Source organism: Miniopterus natalensis, chromosome 7 (assembly GCF_054644295.1).
Source record: "Miniopterus natalensis isolate mMinNat1 chromosome 7, mMinNat1.hap1, whole genome shotgun sequence".
NCBI classification, from domain to species: Eukaryota; Metazoa; Chordata; class Mammalia; order Chiroptera; family Miniopteridae; genus Miniopterus; species Miniopterus natalensis.
In genome coordinates, this window is record NC_142087.1 from 51,609,124 (window position 1) to 51,627,900 (window position 18,777).

Sequence of the window (18,777 nt, forward strand, 5' to 3'; positions counted from 1 at the left end):
AAAATAACTGGTAAGTTTCTATAAAGGTATATTGCGACAAATTAGCACTAAGGATAAATTAGTTATTTCTAATTACAGGGGAGCTTTTGATATCCTGGGTAACAATAAGCAAAGGCAATATAGTAATTAAACACAATTATTTGTACTTCTGTATGTGCTGCAAACTTACTTTATAAACGTACTTGCTCTTTTTTTTCCCCCCAGTCTACTTACTTTTCCTCCAACACACGGGACTAAACTAGCCTAAATGTACATTTGAGATTAAATTAATCTCAGAGAATTTCATAGATTAGAAAAATGATCTAGATAATTTTTAAGGCAAGCTAATGCCAAATTACAATTTGCATGTAAAATTTTTCAGTGAAGGGACTCTATACTATTCATTACTTTTAGATATGTAATTGGCAGATTTAAAAGGACACCAAAGGAACATCCATTTCCTTGCTGAATATATCTTAAATACCACAAAATACACACAAGTGAAAATTAAAACATTATTTTAGAAAAAATTATTTTTCACAGTCAAAACTGCCTTTCTTGGGCACTGAACTGTTCTCTAAGTGGATATTCAAAGTTCACTGCCTCCTACTTGAATAAATGAGATGATCTGACTTGTTGAACTGTTTCAGTCTACCGCGTTTTTATTAAAATGTGAGATATAAATTGCCATGATGAATAAAATTACTTTAAATCTCACGATTTGACACTGCGGCTACCTTTATGATCGGTTCCATCTGGGTTTAAATGCATTCTTTTCTGGCACTCTGAGCAGCTCATTAGAAATCGTGTCACCGCTTCTCTTGGTAGGAAGGCATAGCTCTCTGAAATCTGCAATGATTCACAAAATAGAAGTGTTATTATATAAGCTGACTGAGCGTGATTCAACAGAAATGATCATTGTATTTCCAAGTAAGACGCATTATTCCGTAATGGCAGGAAGCACAATGAGAGCATGCACATGCATCATTTCAAGAAATATCTATCCAACTTCACTGCATGTCTCTTAATAAGTTAATAATTTGATATGGAGGAAAAAAACCGACCACATCTGAATGGATATCTGTTTAAATTTCTGCATTTCTTTTAGTAAAAATAATCGCAGTGTACAGAGATTATTGTGAATTTTCCTTATTAAAAATTGCCAACATTGTTTTTAAAAATTAGTGCTAGCATCATCAAAATTTTATCCAATTTTACATCTAGATTTTTTAAATTTGCCCCAAGTAGAAACAATAAACTTTGGATTTTTGTATTAATAAGCATTTCTTCATTACTGCTTTTCACAATATTTTAAGCGGAAATAAAAGGGAATTCTAACCGTACTCATGTATCTATTTACTGCAGTTAATCATCCCTTCCACAGAAAATGACACACTTGGAAATGCATTTTGGCCACCTATTTTGTTACTTTATATCAGTTTTTTAAAATAATTTATGCCCATAATAGCTCACATTGATTGTCAGAGCAAACTTTCCCCATGCCCTCCCTATACAGAGCTTCTATTTTCAGAACCACAATCTAGGGCCAAGTTATCAATATATCAATATTCCTCTCATTATGTTTTTAAGTATTAACTTTCAAAAAACAAGCTATTTCTCTCATCAAAGCAAATCATTTCTGAAGTGAAATGGATAGGTTGTTCAGCATCCCTAAATAAAAGTTAATGCTGACTCGGTGCTACTAAGAAGCTGACACCAGGCACTAGTTTTGCACCAGGGCACTAACACTGGCACATGGAGTACAAGGTAACCGGAGGCGTCAGTAAGTTGTAAATTAGACATAAATGCCACAGACAATGTCTCAGTTACATAATTACTGTTGTGAACACTAATATATTTTAAGTTTGTAGAAAGGGCAAAGAACATGCACCTCGTGTGTAACTGAATACAAAGCTACAGCAATTCCGTCAGTGGTGACAAGGCTAACTTTTGCTTATCCACGCTGCAGAAGCAGCTGAGCATTGAGGAAACCCTACGTATTAAGATCTAAAATTGTACAGCATATTTTTCTGAATTTAATATTAAAATCAGTTTGTATCACTTAGCCTAGCCCCTTGACGCTCAGGAAAAGAAGCCATGAGGACACCAAAGAGAAGGAACAAGACTATAACTAAAATCTACCATGGATGATCCATAGACAGGTAATTAAATTTCAACTTTGCTAGGACTTGAAGTATGGAACTTTGATTTTTAATATAATTATAATTTGTGAATTAAGATGTCCAGCTTTTTAAAAATACTTCTTCATACTATACAAGGACTTGTGGAAGAAAAATAAGCAGAACATTTTTAAATTATTTCATTCAACTGTTTCATATTAGCTATTAATAAGAAAAAAATATAGATACAATTTAAATTCTCACTCTCTTTTATACACACACACAAGCACACACACACACAAAAATTTGATTCCTGATCATCTGTTTTGCAGAGGGAACTAAGACCTTTGCCTGATTTATTTATCTGACTAGAGATCTTTTTTTCTGACTCTCTCTATTTCACAATAATGCATTAGTAAAAAAAAAAAAAAGTTTATGATGCACGCCCAGTCCTTCTACTGTATTTTTTTAGTCCACGTTTTGTTACATCCCATTGGAACTAACAGGGCTGACCAGTAAATTCATTAACAAGATTTGAGCAGAATGCTCCGTTGATTTTAATACAGAATTTCTCTTAAATCTTTTCTTACATAAAAGAGAAATCCTCCATTGAAAGAAAGCCAGGCAAGCGATGGGGCTGAAGAGATGCTCCATTGCGTCTGTGGCCCTGACGCGCGCTCCACAATCCGCCCCCTTTCCAGTGCTGACAAGCACTCGTGTAGGAACCCCTCCGGGACGGATTTATGATTGACCCAACTTAATCGTACTACTTGTCCTAGCTCTACTTAGCTCTAGGTCTATCTGTCTTGGAACTATTATTAATCACATTATATTTCTTTTACAGTTTTACTCTTAGAAACAAGTAACCTGTAATGGTCACAAATAACGTTTGTGTTCATGTGCACCTGTGTGCATGAAATGACGTAAGGTCCCACTGTGTGTCTTAGAAAAGATTTTTAGCAAGTATTTGGTCGCATTATTCTCTGTGGCGGTATTCTGGCATAGCGTTTGCCGTGCTACCATTTGACCTTGTGAATGTCCGTGGCTTTCTGAAGAAAGAACAGAGAGTACTTCTTAAAAACTCTACAACTATAAAGCCAAATTCTGGCAGTTCTCAAGTGCCATTCACCTTCCCCTCAACACAGATCAGTTAAGGTAAAAATGGCAGCTATACAAAAAGAAATTGAAATAAAAACAAATAGCAGAGTTTTATCTTCAGAAATAAATGCCCTTCTTACTTGGATCTGAGCACAAAAAGTTATATAAAGTTATAAAAATTAACAAAGCTAATTAATCAATACAATGCAATAAATGATTGCTTTGCTATACTTTTTCAGACTATGTGTCTCAATTACATGAAAGAAGTTTATCTCATTAATTTAAGCCATAAAGTTTTGTAAACTGAGAGCAAAACTGATAACAGAATCTTTTAAAATAGGATTATTTGCACCATGTCTCTCTTCCTCAGCACCCTTCCTCTCTAATTTTAACTTCAATTTCTGAACATTTCTAATAGAAAGGCCTTCTACATTTACTCAGCTTGTACATAAACCTGCAATCCCCTGGTTCTTGAGATGGTAGAGAGTTGACAATTCTCGAAATTAAGATTCTTGTTTATTATATGGTAACTATTACTCACTTTGACCATTTTACACAAAAGGAGACGTTTCTGAAACGGTATGTGAGTGTTTAAAGTTTTCTATTGCATGCTTAGTAAGTGGATTATGCTAAGTAAGAATTTTACATGGGTTTTATCATTTAACCCTTAAAACAATCCCAGGAATAGATTATTATCATCACCATTATCACCTCTTTTTAATGAATGAGGAAACTAAGCTTGAGAGAGGTTATGTAATTTGTCAAACAAGGAGAGAGGGCTCAGGTAATAATCTGGTTTCAGAGCCTTTCGCTTTAGTCACTGCATTTTATATCCTTTCTGGTCAGCAGTACTAAAAAATGAAAGAGAGAGAGACAGAGAGATAGAGACAGAGGGACAGGGAGGCAGAGAGAGACTGTCTCATCCATAAAGAGTTGCAACATTAACCTCGCAGAATAGGTTAATTATGCTAAATTTTTTAGAATGTTCCCTAGTGTGAGGTTCTTTATAAAATCCTCTAACCAGTTTGGGGTGACCCTCTGAATACACGTGGCAGCCAAGCACTCTGTACCTTGTCTCAGGTTACAAAGTCCCACAAGAAACACATTAAACTGCACAATAACAACACAGAGTTCCACCTGGAGGAAATTAGCAGGCCATCTGTTCTGTTCCAGCAGAACTGTGAGCTGAAGTCAGAGATGTTCAACTGCTGTGCCAGGGCACACTGGGCTGCTGCAAGAGGCACACTGGTGCGCGCAATAATTTTTAAAAACATGCAATAACTGACTATTTAGTCAGAGGTGCTGACCTCTTTTCCCTTAGACTGTGAAATAAAAAATGGCAACAACCAACACAACAATAGCCATCCAGTGTCAATGCATCAAAATTATACCTATTTTTAAATGGTGATGAAAAACTTAATTTAAAAAAAAATTATACCTATTTTTTGTCAGATCAGCAAAACATATATTTTTTGGTGTGCTGCAAAATTTACTTAGTAGTTTATGTGTGCCATGAGATGAAAAAGATTGAAAGTCGCTGAAGTCACCTACTTCTAAAGGAATAGGACTTCTAATTGTTAAAAGAAATTTACCAGTAGAGAAGTCATTCTTGGTTTAAGATTTGTACGTAACGCATGAGATGAAATAGAGACACTGCAAGACACTCGCGAATCATGAGCATAAGCAGGCACTTTTTAAAGCAAAACAAAACAAAACAAAGCAACATGCTAAATTCAAAAGATGTATCCATGTTACTAAATACCAGTAATGTGGAAGAGTCGTGGGCAAGTGCTAAATTTCATTATCAGCTCCTTTCCTCCGCAGAGTGATGTCCTGGCAGAGTTTGCTCCATTTCAGCCACTGAGCTTTGGTGCAAAATATAATTGGCCTAATAACAATACTTTTAAAAATTACCTTCTCCACCTTTGCTTTGTAAAATGAATTTAGAGAACAGCAATAATACCTTTATTTTACTGGAATAGTAACATTAAAGCCATGGTTTTTTGCCAAATACCATGCAGTGCTCTCATGGAAAGATTTGTCCCTGGGGCCAAACATTTGACATTTTCTCTAATGAACACTCTTGGGATCATGAATAAAGAATAAATTACAAATAATCACCTAGTGAAATTTGTTTAATTCTACCATACGGATTATGATTTTTAATATTTAATATTATATTCTATCACAAACTACCTGAAATGCACATAACTGGATAATGAAACTATAGAAAATTTATTTTTCAAAACTAATAAAATTGAATATTCTTCAACAGAGCCTATAAATCCAAATGCTATTAAAGACCCCAAAAAGTCCTGATTCACAAAGATAAAGCACACCATAGTCCAGAGACGCCCCTACCCAAGGAAGTAACGTCTTGGTTCTGGACAACATCTCGAATCCAACCAGCACCACTCTGCCTTTCTCTGGTTTACACATTCTATATCTTTAAACGCATTTGAAAGGAGGCCACAAGGACACACACAGCTTGCAAATGCTTTCACATTTGCCTGTAACATTCGGCCCAGGCATTTTTAGATGTTACAAAATCGAAATGTCCAGCCAGTGATTTGCTCTATATTTATATGGGTTCTCTTTTCCCCATTTCATGCATGAGAAAAGATGAGTAGTGAACATCTTCTACAGAGGAAATTATTAATTTGTGGAGGTGCATATGAGACAGTCTTGTAAAGACTTTTTATTTTTTTAAATATGTTTTTATTGATTTCAGAGGGAGGAGGGGAGAGGAAAAGAGAGAGAGAGATAGAAACATCAATGATGAGAGAGTCATTGAAGGGCTGCCTCCTGCGCGCCCCCCACTGGGGATAGAGCGGGGAACCCGAGCATGTGTCCTGACCGGGAATCGAACTGTGACCTCCTGGATCATAGATTGATGCTCAACCGCTGAGCCACGCAGCCAGCCTGAAGACATTTTTCAACTAAACATCTATTGAATACAACAACACTGTACTGTAATTATCTCTGAATTCTGCTAAATATCATTCTATACCACTAATGTGACTTGATATATCAAATTACTGGAATCACCAGGTGGTCATTGTTTGGTTAATTTTAAAGTGATTCAGGAAAATACTTTTATCCAGACAACATAAATATAAATACTCTTTGGTAAAAAGTACATTTATAGTAAGAATAAAATGCTATAAAAAGCCAGACATTTGGCTTGTGTAATTAAATATGCATTCACTCTGGACCTCAACAATTCTTGCTTCAGAATCTTAACTACTATTTCAGAAAGACTGTGCTAGGTTGTATCTGTAGGACCTATAAACATCTGCTAAATAGCCAACTAAATTCCCGTTCCTTAATAGTGTCTCTAACCCAAACCAGGATGCTGCTAGATTCACACTTTAGCCCCAAACTCACCTCTGCTCCTCTGGCAAAAGATTCTTGCACTTTGTTTAGGTTCCTGTCAACCCTGCAGCACTGACGTTTTGCTATGACTCTGGCACTGTTATCACTTACTCCATCCAGTATGCTATTTTCAGTTCCAATCACTGTCCACTATTTCTTTCCCTTCTTTCTTCTATGGTCATTTTCTACATTCAGTCTTCACACCCACTCATCAGCTCCCAGGCCTACTCAGGAATATCTTGGATTGATTTTTAAATAGGATTAAGGCTGCTAGCTAAAATACAGCACACACAATTAAATTTGAATTCCAGTTAAGCATGCAATATTGGGACTAACATATTAAAAATTATTGTTTATCTGAAATTCAAATGCAACTGGGCATCTTGTATCTTGTTAAATCTGACCACTTTACAGTGTACATTTATCTAAGGTGAATGAAAATATGGATTAGAGCCTGAAGGTAATTTAAAATTTGGAACAAATCGATATGCAAGAAAAACCTAAGAATATGCCAAGAGCAGAAGTGAGAAGCAGGGTAGTGGAAGTGATTGGGGGCAATCTGCAGGTGACCTGAAATCACGGGGCCCAATTTAACCAATGACTTCCAACTTTTTAGACCAACAACACAAATATGAATACATTTTACATCATAAACTAGTATAAATACACAGTTATGTGATATTCATTTCTTTGCATCTACTTTACTTTTTTAAAATCTATCTTTATTGTTGAAAGTATTACAGGTGTGCCATTTTCCCCCCCAATTGACCCCCTCCACCTCACTCCCACCCCTTCCCCAGGCCTTCAGCCCGTTATTGACTGTGTCCATGGGTTATGCATATATGCATATAACTTCTTCCCACCCTCCACCCCCCTTCCCTCTTTCCTCTGAAATATGATCGTCTGTTACATGCATCAATGTCTCTGGATCTATTTAGTATGTCAGACTCTTTTGTTCATTAGCTACTTCACTTTTTAAGTCATCACAACCCACTAAACTGACTTAACAACTCACTAATGGGTTGTGATACGCAATGTAAAAATCACCGGTCAAAGGCAGAGCAATGCCAATGCCGGCCGTCAATTCAAACATACTTATTGTGGCGCTGAGAGATGGTGATGGTCTGTGGCCACGTTTGAAATGAAGGCTGGGAAATCCAAAGCAGTTCTAGGGCAGGCCGGACTATGTTTAGACAGGCCGGGTTACATTTTAGACAGCCAAAAGCAATTTGGGGACCTGAGGCACAGGCACGAAATGCAGGGTGAGAGGAATGAAAAGCAAACGTGGTGCAGCGACAGAGGGCGGCGTCCGGCCGGGATGGAGACACGGTACCAGGTGAGGCAAAAGGCAGGCACTCAGTTGGGGCGAAGGCACAGAAACCCGCTAGGTGATGAAAGGAAACCAGGGGAGGACAGCAGAGAGGTAGCAGCATCCCGGCAACATCAGCGGAATACGGCGTGAGGTCGCTACACGTTAGCAGATCAGGGTATAGGCAAGCAAGAAGTAGAATGTGATGTAAGTTAGTTACAAATAATTTTTATTGGAAATAGCTTTTCTTTCATTGATTCCACTTCAAATGTAGCTGGATTGTTTTGCGAAGAAACACCTTTATTTTCTTTTCATATAATAAAATAATGGTGAACATCTTTAGTTTGGAGTTGCATTTTGCAATAATTAAAATAGTCATCAATAGAGCAAATGAGACAATATCAAAAAGAGTCAAACCCAAGCCCTGGCCGTGGTTAGAGCACTGGCCCCCACACCGAAGGGTCATGGGTTCAATTCCAGGTCAAGGGCGAGCACCCGGGCTGCAGGTTCCATCCCAGCCCCAGGTGGGGCGCGGGGGGGAGGCAGCCGATCAGTGCGCCTCAGGGTGCTGTTTCTCTCTCTCTCTCTCCTCTCTCTCCCTCCCTCCCTTCCACTTTCTCTAAAAATCAATTTAAAAAATGTCCTCGGGTGAGGGTTAACAATAAGAGAGTCCAACTCGTGTTACAGCTCTAAAGTTGTGGGTGCCATTTTTGTGTCACTTCTTATGTTAGAATATTTAGCCGTTACAGAACTGACTGTCGTAACGGAGAATTCTTATATTAGATGAAAGAAATGAGCGGACGGGCACTGAAAAAGGTTTTCTTCATACATTTCCTAATAGTAAAATAAAGAGAGTCCATAAATAGAGCATGTGAATAAAATGACTCGGCAAACCAAGCATTTGTACAATTCCTCGAGCATGAAGCACTCGCTGCGCTACAGTATGCAGTCACGCCTGGAGGTCAGGGACATTGACTTCTCTTGATCTTCCCCGAAAAGCGTGTATGGTCTGACGTGTGCATAGGACTTTGACCGGGGCTGAGGTGAGAACAGGCAGAATTCAGCCGTCCCGATCTCAGGCGCACTGGCCCACGCAAGCCCCCGGCTCCTGCCGCAGCCCCCGCTACAGCCCGCCGGCCGGCGGGAGGCCGGTGGCCGAGGACACTGCGCAGCGGTCGCTCAGCGGAGGCAGGAGCTGGCCGTCCCGGGGGAAAGGGCAGAGAACGGAGGGCGGGCTGCATTCCACAGGGAGCCCAGCACGGGCCGAGGCTCGACGGCGGGCAGAGTGCAGAGCCTGTGACATGCTAGCCACGTGCCGCCGATACAGGCTCATCCTCTGGTGCTTGAATGGCTCAGCCACCGGCAGGGAAGGAAAGCATTTTCCTGAGATACTGAGTAGACGCCTGGCCGCATGGTTTCCTTTATAAAATGTCTCTCAGCGTGGGGCGTTTACTGTGCTTTAAATGGGACTTTTGAAAATGGGAGGATGCACTTTATCCCAGTAACTAGGGTCTGTGTTATTGGAACTTAACGCTCAAGGGTTAAGGAGATTAAATGCCCGGAGCACGCGGGGCAATGCCAACTGTCTGCCCAAAAAGCCTCGAGTGCCTCATTGAGAAATACTGCTGTAGACTGTGGGTGGGGCAAAGTAGGCTGACAGTTGTGAGTTCACGAAACACAGAATTTATCCTTGTATTATTATTTATTAATTATTGTATTATTTTCCATACAAACAACTGTAAAGCTACTTTTACCCCACCCTATATACAAATAACTACACAACTCATGGATACATGTAACAAAAGATATCATATTTGCATGTTCTCTACAGAACAGGAAAAGCACACCAAGGTAGAAATTTTGGGGTCCAAATCCCAAATTCTCAGAAGCGGAGCTAAGTCACCGCATCAGTTTCTTTCAGGATTCCCCTCCTTTCCAATTACTACGGTCAGGGAGCAGAGCCGTGCTCGGACATGGTCGGGCTATAAGTTGACTGGAGAGGACAGTCCCAGAAAAAAGAAAGTGGAGGGGAGGGTCAGGGACAGAGCCGATAAAAAGATTTAAAAAATAGGTCAAGGGTGGTTTCTTTTTACATGCCATGAAATGACTAAGACCGATACTAATAAAGCTAGTAAATAATCTCAATTCTGGGAAAGTCATGAATGAAGACATGGGTGGGCGATATGCATAGGTCACTGAAGAGCACAGATGAAACAAAGAAGGAAGCAGACCTTACAATGTCGAATTAATGGGGTGGGGAGCTGTTTACAGCATCTGTCACCCTACAAGCAGCTTCATACAGGTTTGAAGCACTTATTGTTAAAAACATTACATATATTATTTCTGACCTTCCAAACAAACCTACTAATAACCCATGCCAAAATTATACATATAGACCTTTCCTTATCAGGATTTAAATCCAAGTCTAGGTGATATCAGAGAGGGCACTGTTTTCTACTACCTCACACTAGTGCTTCCTATTACATTTTATCTAAATTACATACACATGTAGGTATTTATACAGGTGCACACATGCACATACTTTAGGAGATTCAAAAGATTTTATTTAATGCAGCATCACAGTACCCAGGAATGGCTACATCTCTGGATCTGAGTGGTGTAAGTGTTAAATATCCTGAGCAGTTTTAAAAGCTGCATTGGCTCATTTTCACCACAAGGGTGCACTAAAGTAGCAATTTACTAGGCTGGGCATAAAGAGTTAATGAGGTTCCTCCAAGGTTAATCCCTTTCAAGGAACACATCTATTTACTGGGACAGTATTGTTTAATACAAACATTAGTAATGACAGAGTTTGCAACATTAGCTGATGATAAACTGGTTTGGGTGAGCTCTTATATCTTTTGATGGTCTCCACACTATCTTCCGAGTATAAAGCATTTTGCACTATTACTCTTGCCCACCTGTGCTAATTCTAACTACACCTGTATGAGAAACAAATCATTTTTGATAAATGGCAGTACACTATTCTGTTTTAGGATTGCTGTTTAATACTCTAACTGCCATGCCACTGATTATTTTTCTTTCTGAGATGTTTTAGACATCAGACATTAGTCTGAATAATATTTAGTTATCAAAAACAGTGGGACTGTTCTAACATACAGTGAATTTAATACTATTTAAATTTAGTGACTGTCTTCGAGACTTAGAAATCACCTGTGTGAAACCTATACGCGTGTGTGGAATCCACGGGTGTAGGTGTATATCTGATAAAATAAACCAATGTGTGAAAAAAGTAATGTGTTTATATCCTGCCTCAAAGATGATAGCATTATTTAATGGAGCATCAGAATTTTCCCTGAAAAGCAAACAGGAAGCACTTGTGTTAAATGATGCATTTCCCTTATTCAGAGCCTCCGAAATTGCATAAATCCACTCACTGTTCAATGCAAACATGAGTTATACAGGGCACAGTCTTTCCAGCCATGGGCTACAGCTTTGATTTAATTTCATTATTTCTGTTTATAGTAGCTTCGTTATACTATTTAGTTGGTATCAAAACGGCAAGGGCTTCAAGAGCAAAGGGGGTTTATTGCTTCAGCAAGTGCTTCCTGAGACAGGTCTCCTGCTAAGCTGTGCCTACACAGCGACGTGAGAAACAGGCATGGTCTCCCACCATCAGGGGTTACATGAGAGTTTTAACATCTACTCCGGCCACACAGAAAGAAAAACAAACAAACAAAAGGGACCTCACAAAAGTACCGTAAAATATATATAACTGAGTGATATTTTATACTAATAAACTCTCCAAGGTGAACTAGGTATAAAATCTACTTCTAAATCACTGACTTCTTGTATAACAGTATCATGGAGTTCAATATTAGGGAATGTCTATAAAAACATTTAAATTTGGAATAATTTTACGTTTTTATCTCTATTTGATAGCCAGAACAGTTATTTACTTAAGCCACTCTAGTTTATAATAATAAAAATGAAATGAACAATGCCATCTGTGTTGAAAAGGCAATGTCCTATATTTGTTTATTTGCTATATGATTGGTGCCAACCTATTACTCACTTCACTGTGTACCTTAGCACAGTAGTGGCCCCATACACACTATTATCATTGGTGTTATTCTTTCAGAGCTTTAAGAAAACTGAAATATAACCTTCTCATTTTATATATGAGCAAACTGTGCCCTGAGCTAGGAAAAAAAAAAAGGTTAAATTAATAGTTTGGAACTCCTTGGATTATAGTTAAGTGCTATTTTTTCATAGTACAATGGCTACAAGTTTTGTTTAAGTCTTACTATATGTTGACAAGAATTCTGAGAAGTTTTACATGACAAGCTAGCAGAAACTATTGCAAGTTAAAATATCCTATTGAGCAGTAGAGATGATGAACCAATGTCCTTTTATTTCTTTTAAAGGACAAAAATGCTGCTAATTAAAGTTTTAAGGTTAAGTGTTCTTGATCTGATAGAATAAAGATTTTCCTTTTTTAATTTTCTAATAGGAACATAGAAATTCTGCATAATATATTATTTTTCTATAGTATGTACCTGGAAAGAAGTATTCGATAAACATTGAAAGCAAATTCTTTAAACAGAGCGAGTTTTTAATTTTTCCCCAAAATTAACTTAACAGAATTAACCTCTGGGAAAAGCAAATGAAATAACTAATATTTCATAGTCTCATAATCTTTTAAGAGAACTCCTAAACCCAGGGACTCTAGTCTTCTTTCCTGTTTTCCGTCAGCTCAGTCAAACCTTGGTTAAAAGTTACACCGAGGATTTCCAGGCATAGTGACACCTACAGGATGCACACAAAAAATGCACAGGTTAATACCATTCCTATCTCCCAACAAACAGGCATGGGGCAGGCAGAGGAAATTATATCCATAATATAATTAGAGCAGTGGTAGACCCGTGTTAACTGTCCTGTTTTTTCTACCTGTAACATGGGTAGTGACTGGATAAAGAAGAAGAAATAACAATATTCAAAGGTTTACCATATGTCAAGCACTTCACACATTTTAACTCATTTATTTTACCTCACCATGTATACCATTATCTCCCTCTAGACAGAAACGGGGGGGGAAAGTAAGTAATTTGCCAAAAGTGACAGATAGAAAATGCTAGATTTGAAATTTGAAACTGAGTTGGTCTGGCTTCTAGCCTATTTTCTTTTAGCTATAGCATATACTCTCCACTCTGAATTAAACGAACGTAATTTCTGGCAGCTATATATGTAATACATGTAAGCTTACTGCATCACACTACAAGTTGTGTGTATGTGTTTACATACACACACACATATATACAGACTGTTCTTCTGTTGACTATTCTAACTTTACCCCTTAGCTCCTGGATTTCTACCAGTTACTCTAATTTTCCATGTTTTTTCAAGAAAGAGCCTTGAAACTTAATCCTTTAACGGGACCCTGACTTAAGAACATTCTGAAAAGGCAGCTGCTTCCTGTGAAAGAATGCAAGTGATAGAAGACATCCACAGAAGAGGGATGCATTCCCTGAAGGCGAGTTCAGGCTGAAGCTGAGAAGAGATAGACTAGAAGACAAAATAACATCCCACATTAGTTTTTATAATGTTGCGTGATTAATTCTGAAGTGGCTCCGAATTGGAAGTACCTGCATTCAATTTTCAGTACAAAAGTGCATTTTCAGTTCAAATATATATAATGGAATGATCTACACCTCTTCTCCGCTCTGTTAATGTAGATAATCAACAGTTTACTATAGTCAAGTGTATTGAAGGAAATACATTCAATGGATCAATTATGGTTACATGGAGACGGTGACAACTACAGAAAAAAGACCTAAGACGCTAAAATTCAACAATGACTGAAAATAATAATTATGATAGCCTTCACATATTCCTAAAATGTGTCATTTTATGTGGATTTCTTTCAGAGAACTCATGAGTAATAGAACATATCCCCTCCAATTTTATCTACAGTCAGATCGATTTGCAATAAACTTTAAGTTATATAATGCCTAGATATTTCAAGGAATGATATACTGCAGATAGGTAAAAACAAATAGCATTCAAAAGTTAATCCGATATTAAAGGACCACCATTTCCTGCAGAGTGAAAACATAGAAAGATTTGCAAAAAAGGCAAAGTAAATAAAATGACCACTAGATCTATTGATAATATTACTTAGACAATATGACAGGCTTTAATGATTAGTTGTATAATTATGGTTTCTTGGCCATGTAGGAAAAGGAAGGAAAAGAAGGTCAATAAATATAGTCATGCATGCTCTATACACTAATGTGTTAGAAGTAGGAAAAAATCTTAAACTTAATGGAACCATTACCATTGCAATAGGTATCTAACTAATGCTACTAATGACTAGAAATTCCAGTGTTAGTGCTGAGAACTAAACTCTGACCCAACAGTCTAGGGACCTAATAGCACTAAACCACTCCATTTCAAATTGCATTTAGTTTTCTGCTCCATTACTTGAACATTTATATTAATTTTTTAACATTAGATTTAAGTTCATATTGCAGAGTCAAGTGCACAGTTTTGCTGGCATCGCAACAGTTTTTTTCTATGATGAGTTATTACCCTACAAAATGGAAATGTTTCCTAATTAGGATTCACTTTAGAGATACCAGAAGGTAAATGGTTAGGCCAAAAAGGACCTTCATGACATTAGAAAAAGGTAAAAAAACACTTTAGATGTGAAAATAAACAATAAACTTTGGAAAGAAAGAGATCTTCAAAGGGAATGTTCAGATGATGTTTCAGATGCTGCTTGTATTTTAAAAGTTGGTATCCCTACCCAAAAATGCAGGAAATGTCTTCATAATGTTAATGCAAAATGATATGTGTTAAAAACGTGTTTACCAATATACTGGAAGAGTTTAGCATGCAACATGGGAATGGATGAGAGTCTCTACATTTCACTTAAGAAAACAAAGGGTGAGATATTTGGGTCTATGTCATTGACTTGAGTTCCCACTTTAGTAAAAGATCTCTATCTAATGCATTGGAAAGATTAAATTATTTTAAATTGCTTTTGGCATCTAATCAGATTTGGCTGCCACACTACTACAGACAATGAAACCACTAGTTTCTTGTTTGTTTTCCATTTAATACAATTAAACTTATGTATGTCTACCTTACAAAGTCCTATCAAGTTCAGGTAGCTATTTCATGAAAATAAATTATCATAAGAGTACACAGTTAGTGATATTAGTAGATTAATATACAATTATTTTCCTATTACCATCCAGAGATAAAACCCTGGCTTAGGAGACAGGTGAAATGAGTATATTCAGTAATATTAGTCTACATAAAAATATCCTAAAGAAAGTAGGTCATTGCCATTAGTTATGATAAGACTATCTCCTGAGATATGTAAGTCAAAAGAAAGTTTATGTGGCAGAATTATGTAAGGAAACTTACAATAGTGCCTGCCCACAAACCATGCAATTTGGAAACAGCCAAGAAACAAAACCATAGAGAAGGAGAGATAAATACAACATGTATTAGGGGTTATTATGCAACTACAAAGATTCAATATGACCCTGGAAATATAGCAAAAAATAGTTATGGAAAAGAAGCTATTTCTTATGCTCAGTAGCTAATTTTCAAACATATGTACCTGTATTTGAAACTTTGAGCATTTCACACATTTTTCTGTATCTGAAAAAAAAATGGATCCAGACTGATATTGTATATCAATATAGCTGAAAACAGTTAATATAAAGGCAGCCAAAAGCAAAGTTAAATAAGAATTCTAAAAAAGGATATTATTCTGATTGTTGATAAAGTACTTCTGATGTACACTTTGCTCATATTAGAAAAGAATAACTTACTGTTCAATTTTCCTAGAAAGGATGAAGTTTCTATATTAAGTGATTTCATAAACTTTTTAATTTAATAAAAAGCTAGATTAAAGTGTCTAGATCAAACTGTAAGTATAATTAGACACTTTAGAAATAATATATAACTCCATTTTTACTATATATTTCAATATCTAACAGTTAATTAAATCTGCTTTTCATATAATTTATGATATAAACATTATATATATCCATTTAAAAATGTTCAAGGGCATTACATCTATAAAAATAACACATATTTTTTAATAATCTATTCTGTAAGAAATGTATACTCTTTGGTACAAATGTATTTATATAAGACATTTAAAATGTACATAAAATTATCTTATTCGTGTTATTATAAGTATTAAATAGGAACTGCTTAACACAGTAATATGATTTGAAGGGGAAGGAATGTTAAAACTGTAGTGGTAGTCAAAAGTTCGTATGTTCTAGTCCATAATTCATATATTATAATACAGTGAATAAATAACACAAATAGGTCTTCCCATTTGTGAGCATTTGACTGTGACTACCACATATTATGTATATTTAAATATTGTGTATATTTAAAGAAAACAATATTAGAATCCTACAGACAGGTTCAAATTATATACTTGGTGAACATATGACCAAAACAGAATCAGTAATAATTAAATTATAGTTTAAATATTGGGTATGACCATGATATGGTCAATTTATGTTGAAGATAGAATATTTATAATTATTTCACCCATTTTTAATAAGCATTCATAATACCAAATTTTAAAATGCATGCCTTTTCTTTTCTTTTCTTTTTTAATGTCTTTTTAACTTACTGCTTTGTAAGTTCTCTTTTGTCCAGCATGTTTCCGAATTTGTTCTCCATTTGGCCCTGTTTCCACATGCATTGAATAGATGATGTCAAAGAAATCTTCAACCACAGCTACCCGCCGCAAGGACAGCTTCTCGTCCACCCCTACCCCATCCTGGGAACAAAACCAAAAAAATTAAAAAGCACAAAATTAGTAAAAAACAAAATGTGCATTTAACACAAAGTTAACACATAAAGTTGATTAAACAAAAACATTTTCATAAACTGAATCGTATCATTCAGGGGTGGGGAATGTCTGGCCCACAGGCCATACAGGTCTGGCCCTGCCAAAGCAACCGTAGGTGGGACTCTAAACTCAATAAATCTAGGAGCTTTTTTCACAGCTAATTTTTAAGTTGAAATTTTGTATAGCCCGTGAATGATGTTATAAATATCAAATGACCCTTGGCAGAAAAAAGGTGCCCCACCCCTGAATAGAAAAAATTTTTAAATCACGAATAAATATCTCATCATTTTATATGTTATGTACATGTAGAACTTTAAGAAATATGAAAAAAGTCATTTGATATAGTCATGCTTACCCATAAGTACCATCTTTTTAAACGTTTTATAATGACTTCTTTCTAGCTATCAGTATAACTTTCTTAAATTATTCTAATATATATTTAAGGCCCAGTAATATTTTTATTACAATAATTTCATTCTGGATATTGATTGACTCATTTATTGAGTCACTGGGTAAGAGAAGTTGTTATTAGAAAAATAAAAATATGAAATCTATCCTCAAATATTATACAACCTAGGAAAGAAAATGAACTTATTACAATATCAGTATTAGGCTTAAAAAAGGAAAGCATGTGTTAAAGGTTAAAAATGTGAGCTCGGAAATTATCTAGGTGTAAACTTAGAATCCTCCAGTCAGAAGCTGTGTATTTTATGCAAATCACTTAAACCTCTCTAAACTCAGTTTTCTCAAATTTCAGTTTTCTGAACTGGAAAACAGAGATAATAGAGCCCACTTAAAAGAAATGTAGGAATTAAATGAACTAATATATGTAAAGAATGTAACCCAATATTTGGCATATATAGTGAACCCTCAACTAACGGTGGCTCTTGTCATTTTGACGATCATGATTAAAATATAAACAAGCCCGGCTGGTGTGCTTCATGGTTGAGCTTCAACCCCAACCCATGAAGCTGGAAGTCACCATTCAATAACCGGTCAGGGCACATGCCTGGGTTGTGGGCTCGATCCCCAATAGGGGGCGTGCAAGAGGCAGCAGATCGACGATTCTCATCATTGATGTTTCTCGCTCTCTCTCCCTCTCCCTTCCTCTCTCTGAAATCAATAAAAACATTACACACACACACAAAATAGGAGCTCGGAGAATAAAGACATCACCTCCCGCCAAAGCAGCTTCTTGAAAGAAATAGAATGTGCCATGGGTGGCAGTTCAAGCAGGACAAATCCATGGCAGTGGGAAGCATAGCAAAGAGCCAAAAGCTCCCATAGATGATAGAAAAGAATAAGAAATAAGTTTGGAATGAGGTAAGAATGAGATTTAATCTTACATCTCTGCAACATGACTTTCCTGCACAAGGGGGTGATGAATCTCAGCAAAATTATTATGCAGTCAGTGAGTGAAATGGCAAGAGCCTCTTTGAACAGTAGTTCCAGCAGACTCAGCTCATGGCAGAACTGAAAGCAAGTTACATGGTGCTTTTTGTTAGTTTGATTTCTGTTTTTCTTCTGATTTATAACAGGCCTCAGAAGTAGCAGTGCCTGAAGCAGCACATTCAGATACTATATATACACATGAAGTGGTACACAGGCCTAATAGCCAGGCATTTCACCTTTGTTAACTGTGAAGTGCTCCCTCACAAGCTACCTATGACGCATGTGGATCCTCACTAGGTTTCAGACCTTTCTCACCTCTCTCCTTAGCATCTGTTTCGTCATTAGTCTATACGAGGCCACACAGATAGTCCCTCATTGCCCTGTGATGCCAGAGTAATATGTGGTCAGAGTACAGAGAAGCTGCATGGGACATGGCAATGAACAGCCTGGACAGTTGTTGCATCTGAGAGGGCAGTGCTTGGAAGCACCATTTCCGATTCCCACTCCTACCATCCCTGCCTAAACACTACTCCTCAGAGAACATCTACTTTTCCTAGGCTGGACATCCAAATTCTAACTTACCCACCAGCAAAACCACCCACAGAACTTCGTCTTCTTTTCTCCCAGTCATAAAATTTGTATAGTTTCCT

General features: G+C 36.9%; 1 protein-coding gene across 3 annotated transcripts in view; it reads right to left on the reverse strand.

The window, feature by feature from the left end:
• The window catches only part of NOL4 (nucleolar protein 4), a 181,126-nt gene extending 164,469 nt beyond the window's left edge, over window positions 1-16,657 (reverse strand). For 2 of the 3 annotated variants that reach the window (XM_016195941.2, XM_016195944.2), the window contains exons 1-2: window positions 16,514-16,657; window positions 717-828 (exon numbers count right to left, since the gene is read on the reverse strand). In XM_016195941.2, the coding sequence (XP_016051427.1) occupies window positions 717-828; window positions 16,514-16,585 (184 nt within the window). In that variant the 5' untranslated portion in view covers window positions 16,586-16,657. Of the gene's footprint in view, window positions 1-716; window positions 829-15,475; window positions 15,517-16,513 lie in introns of all 3 variants that reach the window. The other variant, XM_016195942.2, reaches the window with a different exon arrangement.
• Window positions 16,658-18,777: the final 2,120 nt, after the last annotated feature.